The sequence below is a fragment of the Impatiens glandulifera genome, chromosome 8, assembly GCF_907164915.1.
Source record: "Impatiens glandulifera chromosome 8, dImpGla2.1, whole genome shotgun sequence".
NCBI classification, from domain to species: Eukaryota; Viridiplantae; Streptophyta; class Magnoliopsida; order Ericales; family Balsaminaceae; genus Impatiens; species Impatiens glandulifera.
In genome coordinates this window covers 10,119,578-10,132,788 of record NC_061869.1, presented here as the reverse complement: position 1 = coordinate 10,132,788, position 13,211 = coordinate 10,119,578, and the positions used below count along the sequence as shown (strand labels likewise).

At 32.6% G+C, this 13,211-nt stretch overlaps 1 protein-coding gene across 1 annotated transcript; it reads left to right on the top strand.

Moving 5' to 3' along the window:
- Window positions 1–1,132: 1,132 nt before the first annotated feature.
- On the top strand, window positions 1,133–12,940 carry LOC124911164 (serine/threonine-protein phosphatase 6 regulatory subunit 3-like). The gene is made up of 19 exons (XM_047451618.1): window positions 1,133–1,466; window positions 2,564–2,667; window positions 2,966–3,052; window positions 3,205–3,280; window positions 3,380–3,454; window positions 3,539–3,592; window positions 4,216–4,275; window positions 4,384–4,500; window positions 5,109–5,203; window positions 5,292–5,497; window positions 6,341–6,438; window positions 6,728–6,831; window positions 7,046–7,211; window positions 7,298–7,420; window positions 9,602–9,684; window positions 10,311–10,449; window positions 10,527–10,556; window positions 10,883–10,953; window positions 12,024–12,940. The coding sequence occupies exons 1-19, from the start codon at window positions 1,428–1,430 to the stop codon at window positions 12,688–12,690; spliced, it is 2,394 nt and encodes a 797-aa protein (XP_047307574.1). The 5' UTR covers window positions 1,133–1,427; the 3' UTR covers window positions 12,691–12,940.
- The last annotated feature ends 271 nt before the right edge of the window (window positions 12,941–13,211 follow it).

The window sequence follows — 13,211 nt, the reverse complement described above, 5'->3', positions numbered from 1 at the left end:
TAAATAAATAAAAAATTAATGTCACTAATTTAACTAGGAAAATTTTCGTATGATGCACACGGATAAGGATAAAAATAAAATAAATTAAAAAAATTATAATAATATTTATTCAATGTTTAAAATTATTAAAATAAAAAATATAACGCTCTCATTTCACATTTTATTCACTTCGATAAAACAACTCATTTTCTCACATGTTTCATCACATATTTTTTCCGAATAATCTCTTATTTTGTGACTTTACACTTTCACTTTGTCAATCAAATATTTGATTCATATTTTTTAATAATTAGCATCGTGACCTCACACTTTGGTCAATTAAATATTTGATTCATATTTCTTTAACCACTTTCAAATGATACCGGTCTATTATCCCTCGACAAACCACATCTCAATCACATTTGGTTAAAAGTTGTATTTATTATGTTAGGTTGCAAGCTCGAAACCTACAAATAACATTTTTAAATTTATTTTTAACCGTTTTAAGTTTATGGGCGGGTCAACCCACAATCCGACCCAAGTACCCATTTACTCTCACATAAATATTCAAATTAACCACAGCTCTCGACCCGGCAATCCGAACACTTTAAAAATTAAGCATCATTATATATATAGATTACCGAAGTTCAATGAATTGAGAGTTTTGATACCAATTTTCTAAAATTTGATTGTAAAACATCAAATTCATATAATTTCGATAGTTAAATTAGTGACATTATTATTATAATCTGACATACCAAATTATAAGATTTAAAATAAAAATTTTAAAATCTCAATTGACCCAATAAACTACCCATCTCCTAATTTGTTCTATTTTTTTTATAATTAAAAGCACATATGAATTATTTCCAAATAGATCCAACACTAATTTAAATGACAATCAAATGTAAGACCTCAAGATCTAACAAGTCACTTTACTTGAAAGTCTCTTAATCAACCAATCAATAGTTCCTTAATAATATTTTATAAATTACAATTTAAAATATATATTTATTATTATTTACTTGTATTTAATAAAAAAAAAATAGATTATTTCTAAATAACACTAATCAAACAAAAAAATTAATTTGATGAATATATATTATTAGCATTGAAAATTCCGGTCACAATTTGTACTTTTGGCTTCCCTTCTCTTCAACATTGCACCTGCAAATATTTTTTTTTGAAGATTCCTCTCTTTCTCTCTCTACGGCCACACAAAGTTCCGATCTTTTGCTGCTCTGAAGTTTAGGGTTTTTGTCTGCCTTCAGATAGATTCAAATATCTATCTGCAACTGGGACCTGTTTTGAATATCGAGATTCGTTTCTCTTCCTTCAAATAATTTAGGGTTTACAGATCTAAGCAGCTATCCAACTTCGACTCCGTTTCACTTCCTTACTCTCAACTGCTTCCGCGACAGCGGCGACGGATATATATATTCAACACCATGTTTTGGAAGCTTACCGCTCTTTCAGCTTCTTCACCTGTAAGTAAACTACTTCTGAAATCCACTTCTTTCAAGCTTTGAATGTTTCGTTGCTGGGATTAGAAATCGTGGCTGCTTGTTTGTGGGTTTCTTCATCTGTAGTGTTTCGTTGACTGGGATTAGATTTTTGGGAAATTGATTTTACTTGCTTTTGAACTGATTAAATTTGCTGTTACATTGGGTATAAACTTCTTTGGTGTGTATGGATCTATCTATGTTGGAGCAATTGATGTGATTAATTTCAAGCATAGCATGCTGCATCTTTTCTACACTTGATTGTTTGACTTGGTTCGGAATTGACCCTCTGAGTTTTTTTGTCATACTAATCTCCTATTTGTATAGTATTTGTATTAGTTTCCATACGATCTTCTGGAAAAGACTTGAATTGCTGATATTTATATTTTCTGAAAATTAATGTGATGCAGTTGAGCTCCTGTTGAATATAATAATCTTCAACGAGGAAGGCCACACTTTGTACTTGTATACTCTTGTACCTTAGACGATCAATCTTTGATGATTGGTTCATTATTGTCCTCCATACTTATTTGATTATTTGTTTGACTTAAGTAATACAGGCTTGAAGATTTGGTGCTCATGACAGGAGTAGCATGGATTATTAACATGTTTGGATTTTTGAAACATTGTTATTGACTCTAGCTATTTTGATTACAGTATCTTATTCTTGAAACTTGATATGTTGGCATGCAATAGAAGTTTTGCGTATTTTCTTTTGTTCAACTGCCTATATGTGTCTTGTGTTGAAACTTGGCAGTTAACACATTCTATTCATGAAACATGAAGAATACAATTCTGGATAGTGGATATAATACTTTATCTCTATGTTATCTTAGCCCCATTTGAAAGTGGAGTGGATGAGTATTTGTTTCTCCAATTCAAATTACATATGAGTGATTTAATATTTGAACTTATAAAACATAATTTTAGATGACATATTCTAGAGATTTAGTTTTGAATTTGACAAATGGAAGTTAAAACATATCAGTTTGAAGTGTCTCCGAATAGGGTCAATGTTTTTTAAATGCTTTAATGTTGATGTTTCATTTTGTTGGTGCTGAAGTTCTTGTCATTTCCTGCAGGTTGAGTCAGTGTTAGACAAGGAAAATTTTACTTTGGAGGAGCTTCTTGACGAAGAAGAGATAATACAAGAATGCAAAGCTTTAAACGGTCGCCTCATCAATTTGTAACCGCCTAATCCTTTGTAAAAGAATAGCGTTATGTTTTTTCATCATATTTTTCAGGGACTTTGTTTCATTAATCCTGTTATATAGCTTTGAGTTTGAAACTCCTGTTTGCACCCACCTTGGTGCTGTCATATGCAGTGTTTGTATCCTTTCGAGAGTCTAACTGTTTTTATGTCATTCTTTTGTGGTAAGAAGCTATGTGAGTGAGTTTGGGGGTTATAATATGGTAGCCTCTTTGCCCTTTAATCATCAAATTGGTAAGATACTCATTTGACATATGCTGTATGTTCTGTACAGTTTGCGAGACAGAGCTCAGGTGGAACAATTATTGCATTATGTTGTGGAAGAAGCTCCAGAAGATGCTGATAGCAAACGGATCTTCAAGTAGGTTATTACGTACAGTTGAAGCATGCGTTCATATTGCTTCTATTGATGTGCATCATTAAATATATTTCAATAGTTTCTTGTATATGTTTTGGACAAACATTTGTATATTTCATGGTACATGGATTAAAATGTCTATAATATGGTTTTAGGTTCCCCTTCATTGCTTCTGAGGTATTTACATGCGAAATTGATGTTATCCTCAAAACTCTCGTGGAGGAAGAGGAGGTGAGCGCTTAATGCTTACATCCCTTCACTTGTTGTTATGATTTTCCTAATGGTGCTAGTGCTCATGACGAAGTATCAAAATGTTTGTCTTTATAACAGCTTATGGATATACTTTTCTCATTCCTGGAACCAAATCGACCTCATAGTGCATTGCTGGCTGGGTATTTCAGCAAGGTCTACTTTTTATCTGTGAAGAATTGTTCTAAATGTTTTCTGTGGCTTGCCACATGCTTGATGCAGACTTTTGAATCATTGCAGGTCGTTGTCTGCCTCATGCTGAGAAAAACTGTCCCCCTTATGAATTATGTTCAAGTAAGTGTTATCTCACTGAATCTAATAAAAGAAACTCCCTTTCTCAAAAAAGTAAAATATCTGAATCCATCTCATATGGGTATTTGTTTTGAAATTTGATTTCTTATTTGTTTTGGTATTAGGACCATCTGTGACATCCTTTGTTATGTGAATTCCTGATCTGGGTTGCGGATGTTTCTGATCTCTATTTGAAATAAGATAAGCTGTTGTTGTTGACACCCATTTTGTTATATATTTTTTTTGCACATGGTTCGAAAAGTGTTTAACTTTACTTTATAAATCTATGCTAGTTGGAACATGAAAGGGTTTTGGTACTACTTATAGGTATATTATTGTATTCCAGTCATGACCAATCTTTGGTGGTGATCTTAAGAGAGTAGTCTCATCAAATCGTTTTCTGTCATGTAATTAACCAATATGCTGTCATATGCATGAGAGTTCTTTGAGCAGTGGAAAATTCAGCTGATAAGAATTGACGTTAAACAAGTTTGTATAGGCTTACACTACATCTTGAGTATGCTTCCTATGTTTTCAAGTGTAAAATCTGTAACCTATCTGATTGTGATTGTGTGTTTTTTGTTTGCCATGCTACTTATCTCTTATATTCTTTTGCTTCTGTTCAGGCACATCAGGATGTTTTCCGCCAGTTGGTTGATTTGATTGGAATCACGTCCATCATGGAGGTTAGTCACATATGCTTGCTTTCTATATTATAGAAGGTCTTCTTTCTGCTCTATTTTTGTGTGTGTTGATTATGGACCATTTTTTGAATGCTTGACTTTTTTATGTAGGTTCTAATTCGCCTAGTTGGAGCTGATGATCATGTCTATCCCAATTGCCTGGATGTCATGCAGTGGCTGGCTGAAAGCAATTTGCTAGAAATGATTGTTGATAAATTGAGCCCATCTGTAAATATCTTCAACTTCAATTATTTTTTGGAAGATTTATGTGGTAGATATAGATCATTACATTGTAACTATCAGACAACTGGCATCATGTGACTTGACTTTGTGGATTTGCATGTCGCATTATGGCTAAAAGATGAGATGTCTGAAATGCACTAATATTGAAGTTCATACTATTATGATGGCATCAAAGTAATCTTTCCAGAGGCCAATATCATTAAAGTTTCTGTTCCTAAGAGTTATGTGCATTTATTCTAGGATTTTTAATATGTTGGGGATCAGTTCTGCTGGTAAATAGGTTGTTTAAGGACAACAGTATTCACTTATAGTGTTAACTTGATTTTTATGTTGGTATCAATTCAATGTGGCATTTGATATGTTACAATATGCAGGTTTGTATTAGTAGAAGTTGCCTTTGTGACAACTCTTTTGAGACAAATATGTTACACTAAAAAAAAGAAGATTATAAATGAGACAGGATGGTTTTAATTTTTATTTTTTTATGCTGGAGCTGTTTACATCCAATTTTAACATTTGCTTCAATATCTAGAAGCTTCATACTCTACGCTTCCTCAGTGTAAATATCTAACTTTTTGCACAAAATGGAACAGAGCCCTCCTGAAGTTCAGGGTAATGCAGCTGAAACTCTCTGTGCTATAACACGTACATCCCCATCAGCACTCGCTACAAAGCTTTCAAGCCCAAAGTATGTTGTATTATAAACAAGTTTTTCCTCTTGAAGGAGTCTATGGTCAGCTTTCCTCTTAATAATGATAATTTTCTTGCATTGCTAGTTTTGTTGAAAGGATATTCAGTCATGCACTGGAAAGCTCAAATTCAACTTCTGGTCTCGTGAACTCTATTTCTGTATGCATCTCTTTGTTGGACCCTAAAAGATCTATTCATTCACCTTTGATGTATTCATTCCGAAATCAACACATGTATGATCTTCCCGCCCCTGTTAACCCTGATACAGTTGCTGCAATGCTGCCCAGACTTGGTAAGTGAATTGATTTATCTATGATTTGTAGGTTAGAGCTGTGCATTATTTTCAGAAAGTGAAGAATGAATTTATGGCCATAAATTCTGACATTGCACTGATTCATTGGTTTTAAATACTCTTTATGTTGTGTTATGATTTTTGTGTTAGTTTTACATATCTCATGCTGTTATGATTTATATTAATTTTGACATGCTCTAATATGTTTTTCTGCTTGTTTCTTAATTTTTTCCATTTTTTCTTGCAAGGATGTAAATTCTGACATTGTATATGCTGGTTCATTGGTTTTAAATACTCAATATGCTGTGTTATGGTATTTTTGTTAGTTTTACATATTACACATGCTGTTATGATTTATATTAATAATAACATGCTCTAATATGTTTTTCTGCTTGTTCCTGAATTTGTCCTCATTTTTTTTCATTCAAGGATGTACTAGTACATTTTTGGTTAGGATGATGTCATAACACAACTTAGTAAAACACTTAATTCATTTAGTACAACTGAAAAGAAGTCTTGGATTATAACTTAACTCAACTTTACGTAATTGCCAATACTTAATTTGTTCAATTATACTTTAATTTTCATAGTATCTTGTACAAATTCATTTATGGTTGGTTTGTTTTTGTTTATTTTCAGAATTTATCTAATTTTTATGTTATACCATCGGTATATTTCTCATAGGATAGGTGGCATGGATCTACTTATTTTCTTTACTAATCTAAGATTAGATTCCTTTCCTCTAGTTCTTGTGTCAACATATATACTAAGGAATACTTGAAATTTAGTGAATATTACTCATTTTGGATGTTATAATTCTTAGCATGGCAACTTGTTGTGCAGGCAACTTTCTGATGCTATTGAATGTCTCATCTGATGAGAAAGTTCTTCCTACCACATATGGTGAGCTGAGGCCTCCTCTTGGGAAACATCGTCTTAAGGTTGGTTTTGCAGTAAATTTTACTGTTTTGGAGTGAACTGTAGATGCTTATTACATTATCATAGAAAATTAATTTGTTGAGGACTCACAGTTTCCATCTCTGAAGCAAATCATAAATGCTCTTGTTGGGTTGGGAAAAGTTCTAGATTAATGGATTCTGTTATATATTTGGTAGCACAAAGCATGCCACATTAAATAAAGGAAAAAATTAGAAATGATATCTGTAGGTAAAATTCATTCTCTTTGTTCTTATCTTATTTTTTCTAACTTGGTATTAACTATCACATTAGATTGTGGAGTTCATTGCCGTGCTGCTGAAGACTGGAAGAGAAGCTGCAGAGAAGGAACTGATTGATTCAGGAGCAATTAAGAGAACTCTTGACCTTTTCTTTGAGTAGGTGCATTCTTTTGTTAGTTGATTGATGCACAAAAATAGTGAATTGAAATAATGTTGCATTTATTGGGTTGAAATTTATGTAGCTGACCTCATTATTTTTGGTAATGGCTCTTTGAGTTGACTCACTTTATCAATGAAAGAAACTATATTGACAATTGTGCCTGCTTTTTGTCTAAACTAATGATAATGCTTTCATGTGCTATTTATGTAGGTACTCCTTCAATAATGCATTGCATCACCACGTGGAGAGTATAATTGTCACTTGCTTGGAAAGCCAAAATACAAAAATTATTGATCATATGCTCCTAGAGTGTGATTTGATCGGGAAGATTCTTCAGACTGATAAAAATCCCACTATCTCTAGTGATACTAATGAGGTTTCCAATATTTTCTAGTAAAGTATATGAGATTTTTCTCTTTGGTTCCCCATTAAATATTTATTTTCAATCTTGTAATTATGTAGCCAACTTTACCTGCTGCTGGAAGAACGCCGCCTCGTGGAGGAAACATTGGACACATTACACGCATTTCCAATAAGTTAGCACAACTGGCAAACAGCAACATTCACATTCAGGCATTACTCTTGGTGAGTTAAGTAATTTATCACAATGTCTATTTGCTTTCTTCCACTTTGATTTAAAGTGACAAAATAACATCATATTTTGAGCCACAGATAACAGTTGTTAAGTTTGAGTTAATTGAATATGACCTAATTAGATGGTGAACTTACATCAGAACAAACTATTTACGTTTCAAGTTTTTCATTGTTCATGTTATTTATGTTGCTTTAGTACATTTTTTCAAAATTTTCTGATAGAGCAAGTGTCAAATCTGAAACGGTGTGGGCTATACCATTGAAACTTGGTTGGTAGTCTATAATACTTCTACCAAGCTTTAGCACATTGAACCTTATAAGGATAGAAGATTGCTGAATGTTAAAATATTTGAAATGGCTGGAACTAACTCATGACTGTAAGCTATTTGTACCGTAAGGTATGATAATGATAAACTGTCATCCACCTTAATGAATATGATATTTTTCCCACTATTGACAGGCAATCTGCGATAAACGCTTGTTGTTCCCCTTCGACTAAATTTGCATTACATAGATGTCAATCATGACTTTTTTTCAGTTTAATCAACAAATCTCCACTAATGTGTTCACCAAGAAAAAAAATGCTCCTCTTTCCATTAAAATGGGAGAATGAGGAGTACTGCATAAGTTCATAAATTAATTATACATTGTCTTCCTCCTTGTAGTAAAATCACTTCCTTGGTGGACACTGTGTTGACTGTTGAGTTGGGGTTAAACTAGGTCTAGGAGATATGTTCGGATTACTCTGATATAGTTGCATAGAGAATGAATATTCATAATACCCCATTGGTATCTTTGTGTTTGAGTAAACATCGTTGTAAAGGGAATTAGGATTCTCTTATATCAACTTGGATTAGGGGAGATTGCGGATCTAGATGGGTCGGTTTTTGGATAATTTAAATCCCGGCCCTTCTATAAGTTATACTCTATCAAGATCCTACATCTAACCCTATATCCAATGAATTGGATGTATTAGATATTGGATCGTTTGATAGTTTTTGGATTTTCCCCCTATACATCCAATAATTAATATTCGACATGTATATAAACTAATTTTTTTTTAAAATGTCTACTTTTCATTGGAATGAAAACACATGAAGCGTTCAAGGAATTCCAGATTGAGAGGAGAAAAGATACCAAAACGAAATGGAGAAAAAAAAAGGCACAAGTAGGCTAAGATCAAAATATTCTCATCCCGTACAAAACCCTCTTTTTCGGATAGAAGCAAAAAAATTGAGCATAAAGCCTTTTATTCTTTTAGCTCCAAAACTTTCAATGTTCTTATATTCCTTTCTTTCCAAATTGTCCATCACATGATGAGGGGATATGTTTCCAGTCATCAATGGTGTTATTGCTTGCTCCCACCTTAATATTTGTAAACTAATTTTAAAACAACTAACTAAACAAAATCATTTAAAAACCACCAAAATAACAACAGTTTCACAGAAATTTTCTTATTAAACAAAGACTTAAATATCAAGTCTATAAGTAATAGTTATGAATTATAATTGTTTGAAATAAGTTTTTAACTTTTTAATCTAAATATATGTGAGGATAGATAAACAATAACTAAAAAAATGAAGTCTTTCAATTGAATAAAAGCAAATAAATTGCTTAATAACATTTAACTTGTTTTTATTCATATACATAATTCTCATATTTAAGACAATGTCTTTCTATGTAATAATACAAAATTAATATTTAACATGTTAAATGTTATGAATGTTAATTAAAAATAAAATTTACAAACTTCAATATTGTAAGTTTGTATCTGCAAAAGTTATTCGAATGTCATAAAATTAATGGTTCAGTTATTTGAATAGACTCTATACTATATCCAACTATAATAGCTTGATTTTTATTATATCAAAATCCTATATCCGGCGGTTTAATCGGCCTTAGATCGTGATCGATTTTTGGTTTGTCGGTTCGGATCGGTTTGAATGCTCACCCCTAACTTGGATATACTGGACTGCTTGTATTGCTTGCTGCCAACATATGGCATGAAACTCATACTCCTGTTCTATATCATTGAACTTCTGTCCCCAACAAAATTCATCAGGTTTTGTAATAAGTGTATTGCTTGCTGCCAACATATAGCATGTTATTTACTTTTGCATTAAACCTGTGAATTGACTACATTCATCTGATCAATCATATTAACACTCGCAGGAAAGAAGTGAATGGAATGAATGGCAAGCAAATGTCTTACATGAGCGTAATGTGGTGGAAAATGTCTATAGATGGGGTTGTGGGTAAGCACCTTGACTCTGGTTGCATTAATGGGGATTTGATCCAACCATCCCATGTTTATTTATAGCAGAAATGGTGTCTTGGATAAACATTAACAACTACATAGAGACTCCGTGGAAGAATAGGTTCTTGAGCCTATTTGGAAACTAGTATTTTTTTACAATCCCTCACAATCACGATCTTATTGGAAAATCGCAAGTTAAAATTGGTAGTGATTTTTTCTTTTTTCCATTTGGTATAATATTTACTGATCATGATCTAAATTATAGTGTAATTTTTGTTGCTTCATGTAGTATGCATATTATTGTTTTGATCATGATCCAAATTGTTGTGTAAATCTTTTGCTTCATAGAGCTTTTTGTCCCGATCATGATCAGATTATTTTCCACAAAGATCTGTAACAAAACATAAACAGCTACATAGAAGCATTTATGAATAATAGATGCACACTGTCCTGAAGAAAATATTATTGCTTGATATAGGAACTAATGCCCACAGTAAAATCTTATCTATGGAGAGATTGGTGTTCTTTTGGGGGTCAATTTTATGCTGCCTTGAGAACATTTGGTGCTTTGTATATTGAATATTTCTCTCTTGTTTTTTATCTTTTAATTGTTGTCACATGTAGCCGTCCAACTGCACTACAAGATAGGACTAGAGACAGTGATGATGATGACCATGACAAGGATTATGATGTGGCAGCGTTAGCAAATAATCTAAGCCAGGCATTTCGATACACCGTATATGACAATGAGGATGCTGAAGAGGTACCTAACTTAATATTTAGAAATCCTTCTCTTCTATTCTTTCAGATTGTATAAGTTGGACCATGCTTTGTTTGCAGGGCAATGGAGTTCTTGATAGAGATGACGAGGTAATATTCTTAGGTGAATTTTATTTATTTCCTTTTAAAAGAAGAGTTGACAAACTCCTAAATGTTTTAGCTATGGATACATAATTCCCTTCAACCATGGAGATTGTTGGTTGTGTTACTTTTTTTTTAGTTTGAAATAAAATAAAAATTCAAAAATTATTATTTGATGAAATAGTAGATTATTTGGGTTAAATGGCTAAAATATCATTTTTATTTAATATTTTTAAATATTCTAAAAAATAAAGTAAGCTATTTTAATTTTGTATTTGATGATTTGATTAATGAAGTCATTTATATGATGCGAATCTCTATTTGAAACCATCCAGGATGTCTACTTTGATGATGAATCTGCTGAAGTTGTGATATCATCCCTGAGGCTTGGTGATGACCAGGGAAGGTGAGTTTACTAGTAGTTCTTTTGTTTGTTTGTGGATATAAAAGCGTATTTGGAAACTGCTATTTTGTTACAATCTGTCACATCACAATCCCATTGAAAAATCACCAAAGTTATTTATACATGGAAGTGATTTATTTTATTTTTTACTGTTTGGTATAAGATTTTGTCTAGATCAATATGATTTATGACAAAAATAATATTTTTTTCCGGATCATAACCCATATAAAAAATGCATACCAAAACAACCCAAAATGATAAACCGGTGACAATCAATTCCAGGGCCCTGTATTAAACTGTAAACAGTAATTGTTATTTAAAAGAGATTCAACTGACTGTGGCATGGTCTACATATTTAAAGATTTTATGTTTTAGTGTGTTAGTTTGACATTAACATCTAATATATGTTCGTATTTCCCTGTTTATACTGTCAGGACTACAGTTGTCTTTTTGCATGACATAGTTAGTAGCCTAGCTTACTTTTTTCACATCAACTGATTTCTTGATTGACAATTGATGATTGATTCTTCCAAAGATCGCTTTTCTAGTTTTGTTAAATTCTCTAGGAGTTTGTTTGATCTTGTTTTTTTGTGCAAGATATGGACTATTGGTAAAAAAATCTTGTTGATCTAACTTGTCAATTTTTTGTGTTGTTTTATGATTTGTAATAAATTGCCGTATAAAAAGAAGAAAAGAAAGGGTATTTTGGTATTTGAAGAGGTGAGGGTTGATGGGATGGTGGTTTATTTGGGTCTTGTTCAACCACGCGTTATTTGGGTTAAGTGACAATATGGGTATACATATATAATGTTTTTTTTAATTAGAGTATTTTGGCTGATGATTAGAATGTTGGATGTTGGGTTATTTGAGATTAATCTAAAAAAACTGAAACCCCACAAGGCCTTGGACTAAATTCAAATCAACTACATCAAAGCCCTGTATATATATATATATATTTGAGACCAGTGTATTGATTTGTTAGTTGAATTTGGATATCATTAAATGTTATGGGAACTTGATTCTCATTTCTTGTTGGTAACTGTTTCTGATTTCGGTATTTTATAATAATGCAGTTTGTTTACGAACTCCAACTGGTTTGCATTCCAAGACGAGAGAAGCACAGATGCTCATATGAGCAGCAGTCGTCCCGAGATTATGGATGATATCGACTTAAATGGATTATCAGGTAGTAGTGGTAACAGCAGTAGTGACGATGAAGTGGTAGTTGGAGAGGATGAAGATTTGACTGAAACAAGTAAGACACCTGTAAACGAGAATGAGATGCAGCAGCAAGAAGCATCAGGTCAAGTTAGTTTCTTCCCAGACAATGAAGACCCATTTGCAGACAGACCAATACCGGAGTGGGTCGGTTGGGGAGAAACATCAGATTTTCCAGTTGGTAGCACCAACCCGTTTGAAGACCCCCCACAAAACCCATTTCTTGATCCTACTACAGATCAAACCGAAACTACTGTTTCAGAGAAACTGACCCCAAACGGGACGTCAAGTACTATAGTGGCTTCTTTGTTTGAAGAGGGTGTTGAATTTGTTGGTGTTGAAATAGAAGGAACAGAGAAGGCCATGGATCATGCCCTTAAGGAAGGGATAGTTGGAGAAGCAGGACCGATGAAGAAGAACATTGTCCCTAATTCTGAGGAGGAAACAGCCCCAGGTATGAACAAGGAGTTTAACGATGCCAATTATTGGAGGGTTGAACCCGAGGTTGCGGTTCTTGAATAGAGCTGTTGAAATTCAGTTTCAGTTTTTATATATGTTGTGACAAAAATTGCTGCTGGCTGTGCTGAAAATGAAAGAATAATGAGATTGAAGGCTGAAGAAGAAGAAGACTTGTGTACAGTACATTTTTGTTTTTAATTTGTTTTATGTGGGAATTGAATTGAATTGAATTTGTAGTGTTAAATGTTTGTTTCTTCTAATTTGTAGAAATATTTATTATTATTATTTGTTGTAATGTTTTGTTTGTTGTGTTTCTGTAATTTTTAAAAAAGAGCTTCTTCTATATGTTGGGAGCAATATTGCTTAAGATTTCTATTTCTATCCTTTCTTTTAAATGAAAATTAGAATGTTAATTTTTATTTGTTTTTATTAATGTCTATGTTTAATGTGTGTTATCTTTAAGCCTATACAAAAAAAGGTGTTCCATAAAAGTCGCTTTTATAAGAGCAGCAACAAGAGAGAATTTTTCTCTTGGCTCGGTTATTTACTTTTTTTCAAAAAAAACGGCATGAAACCACTTTGAT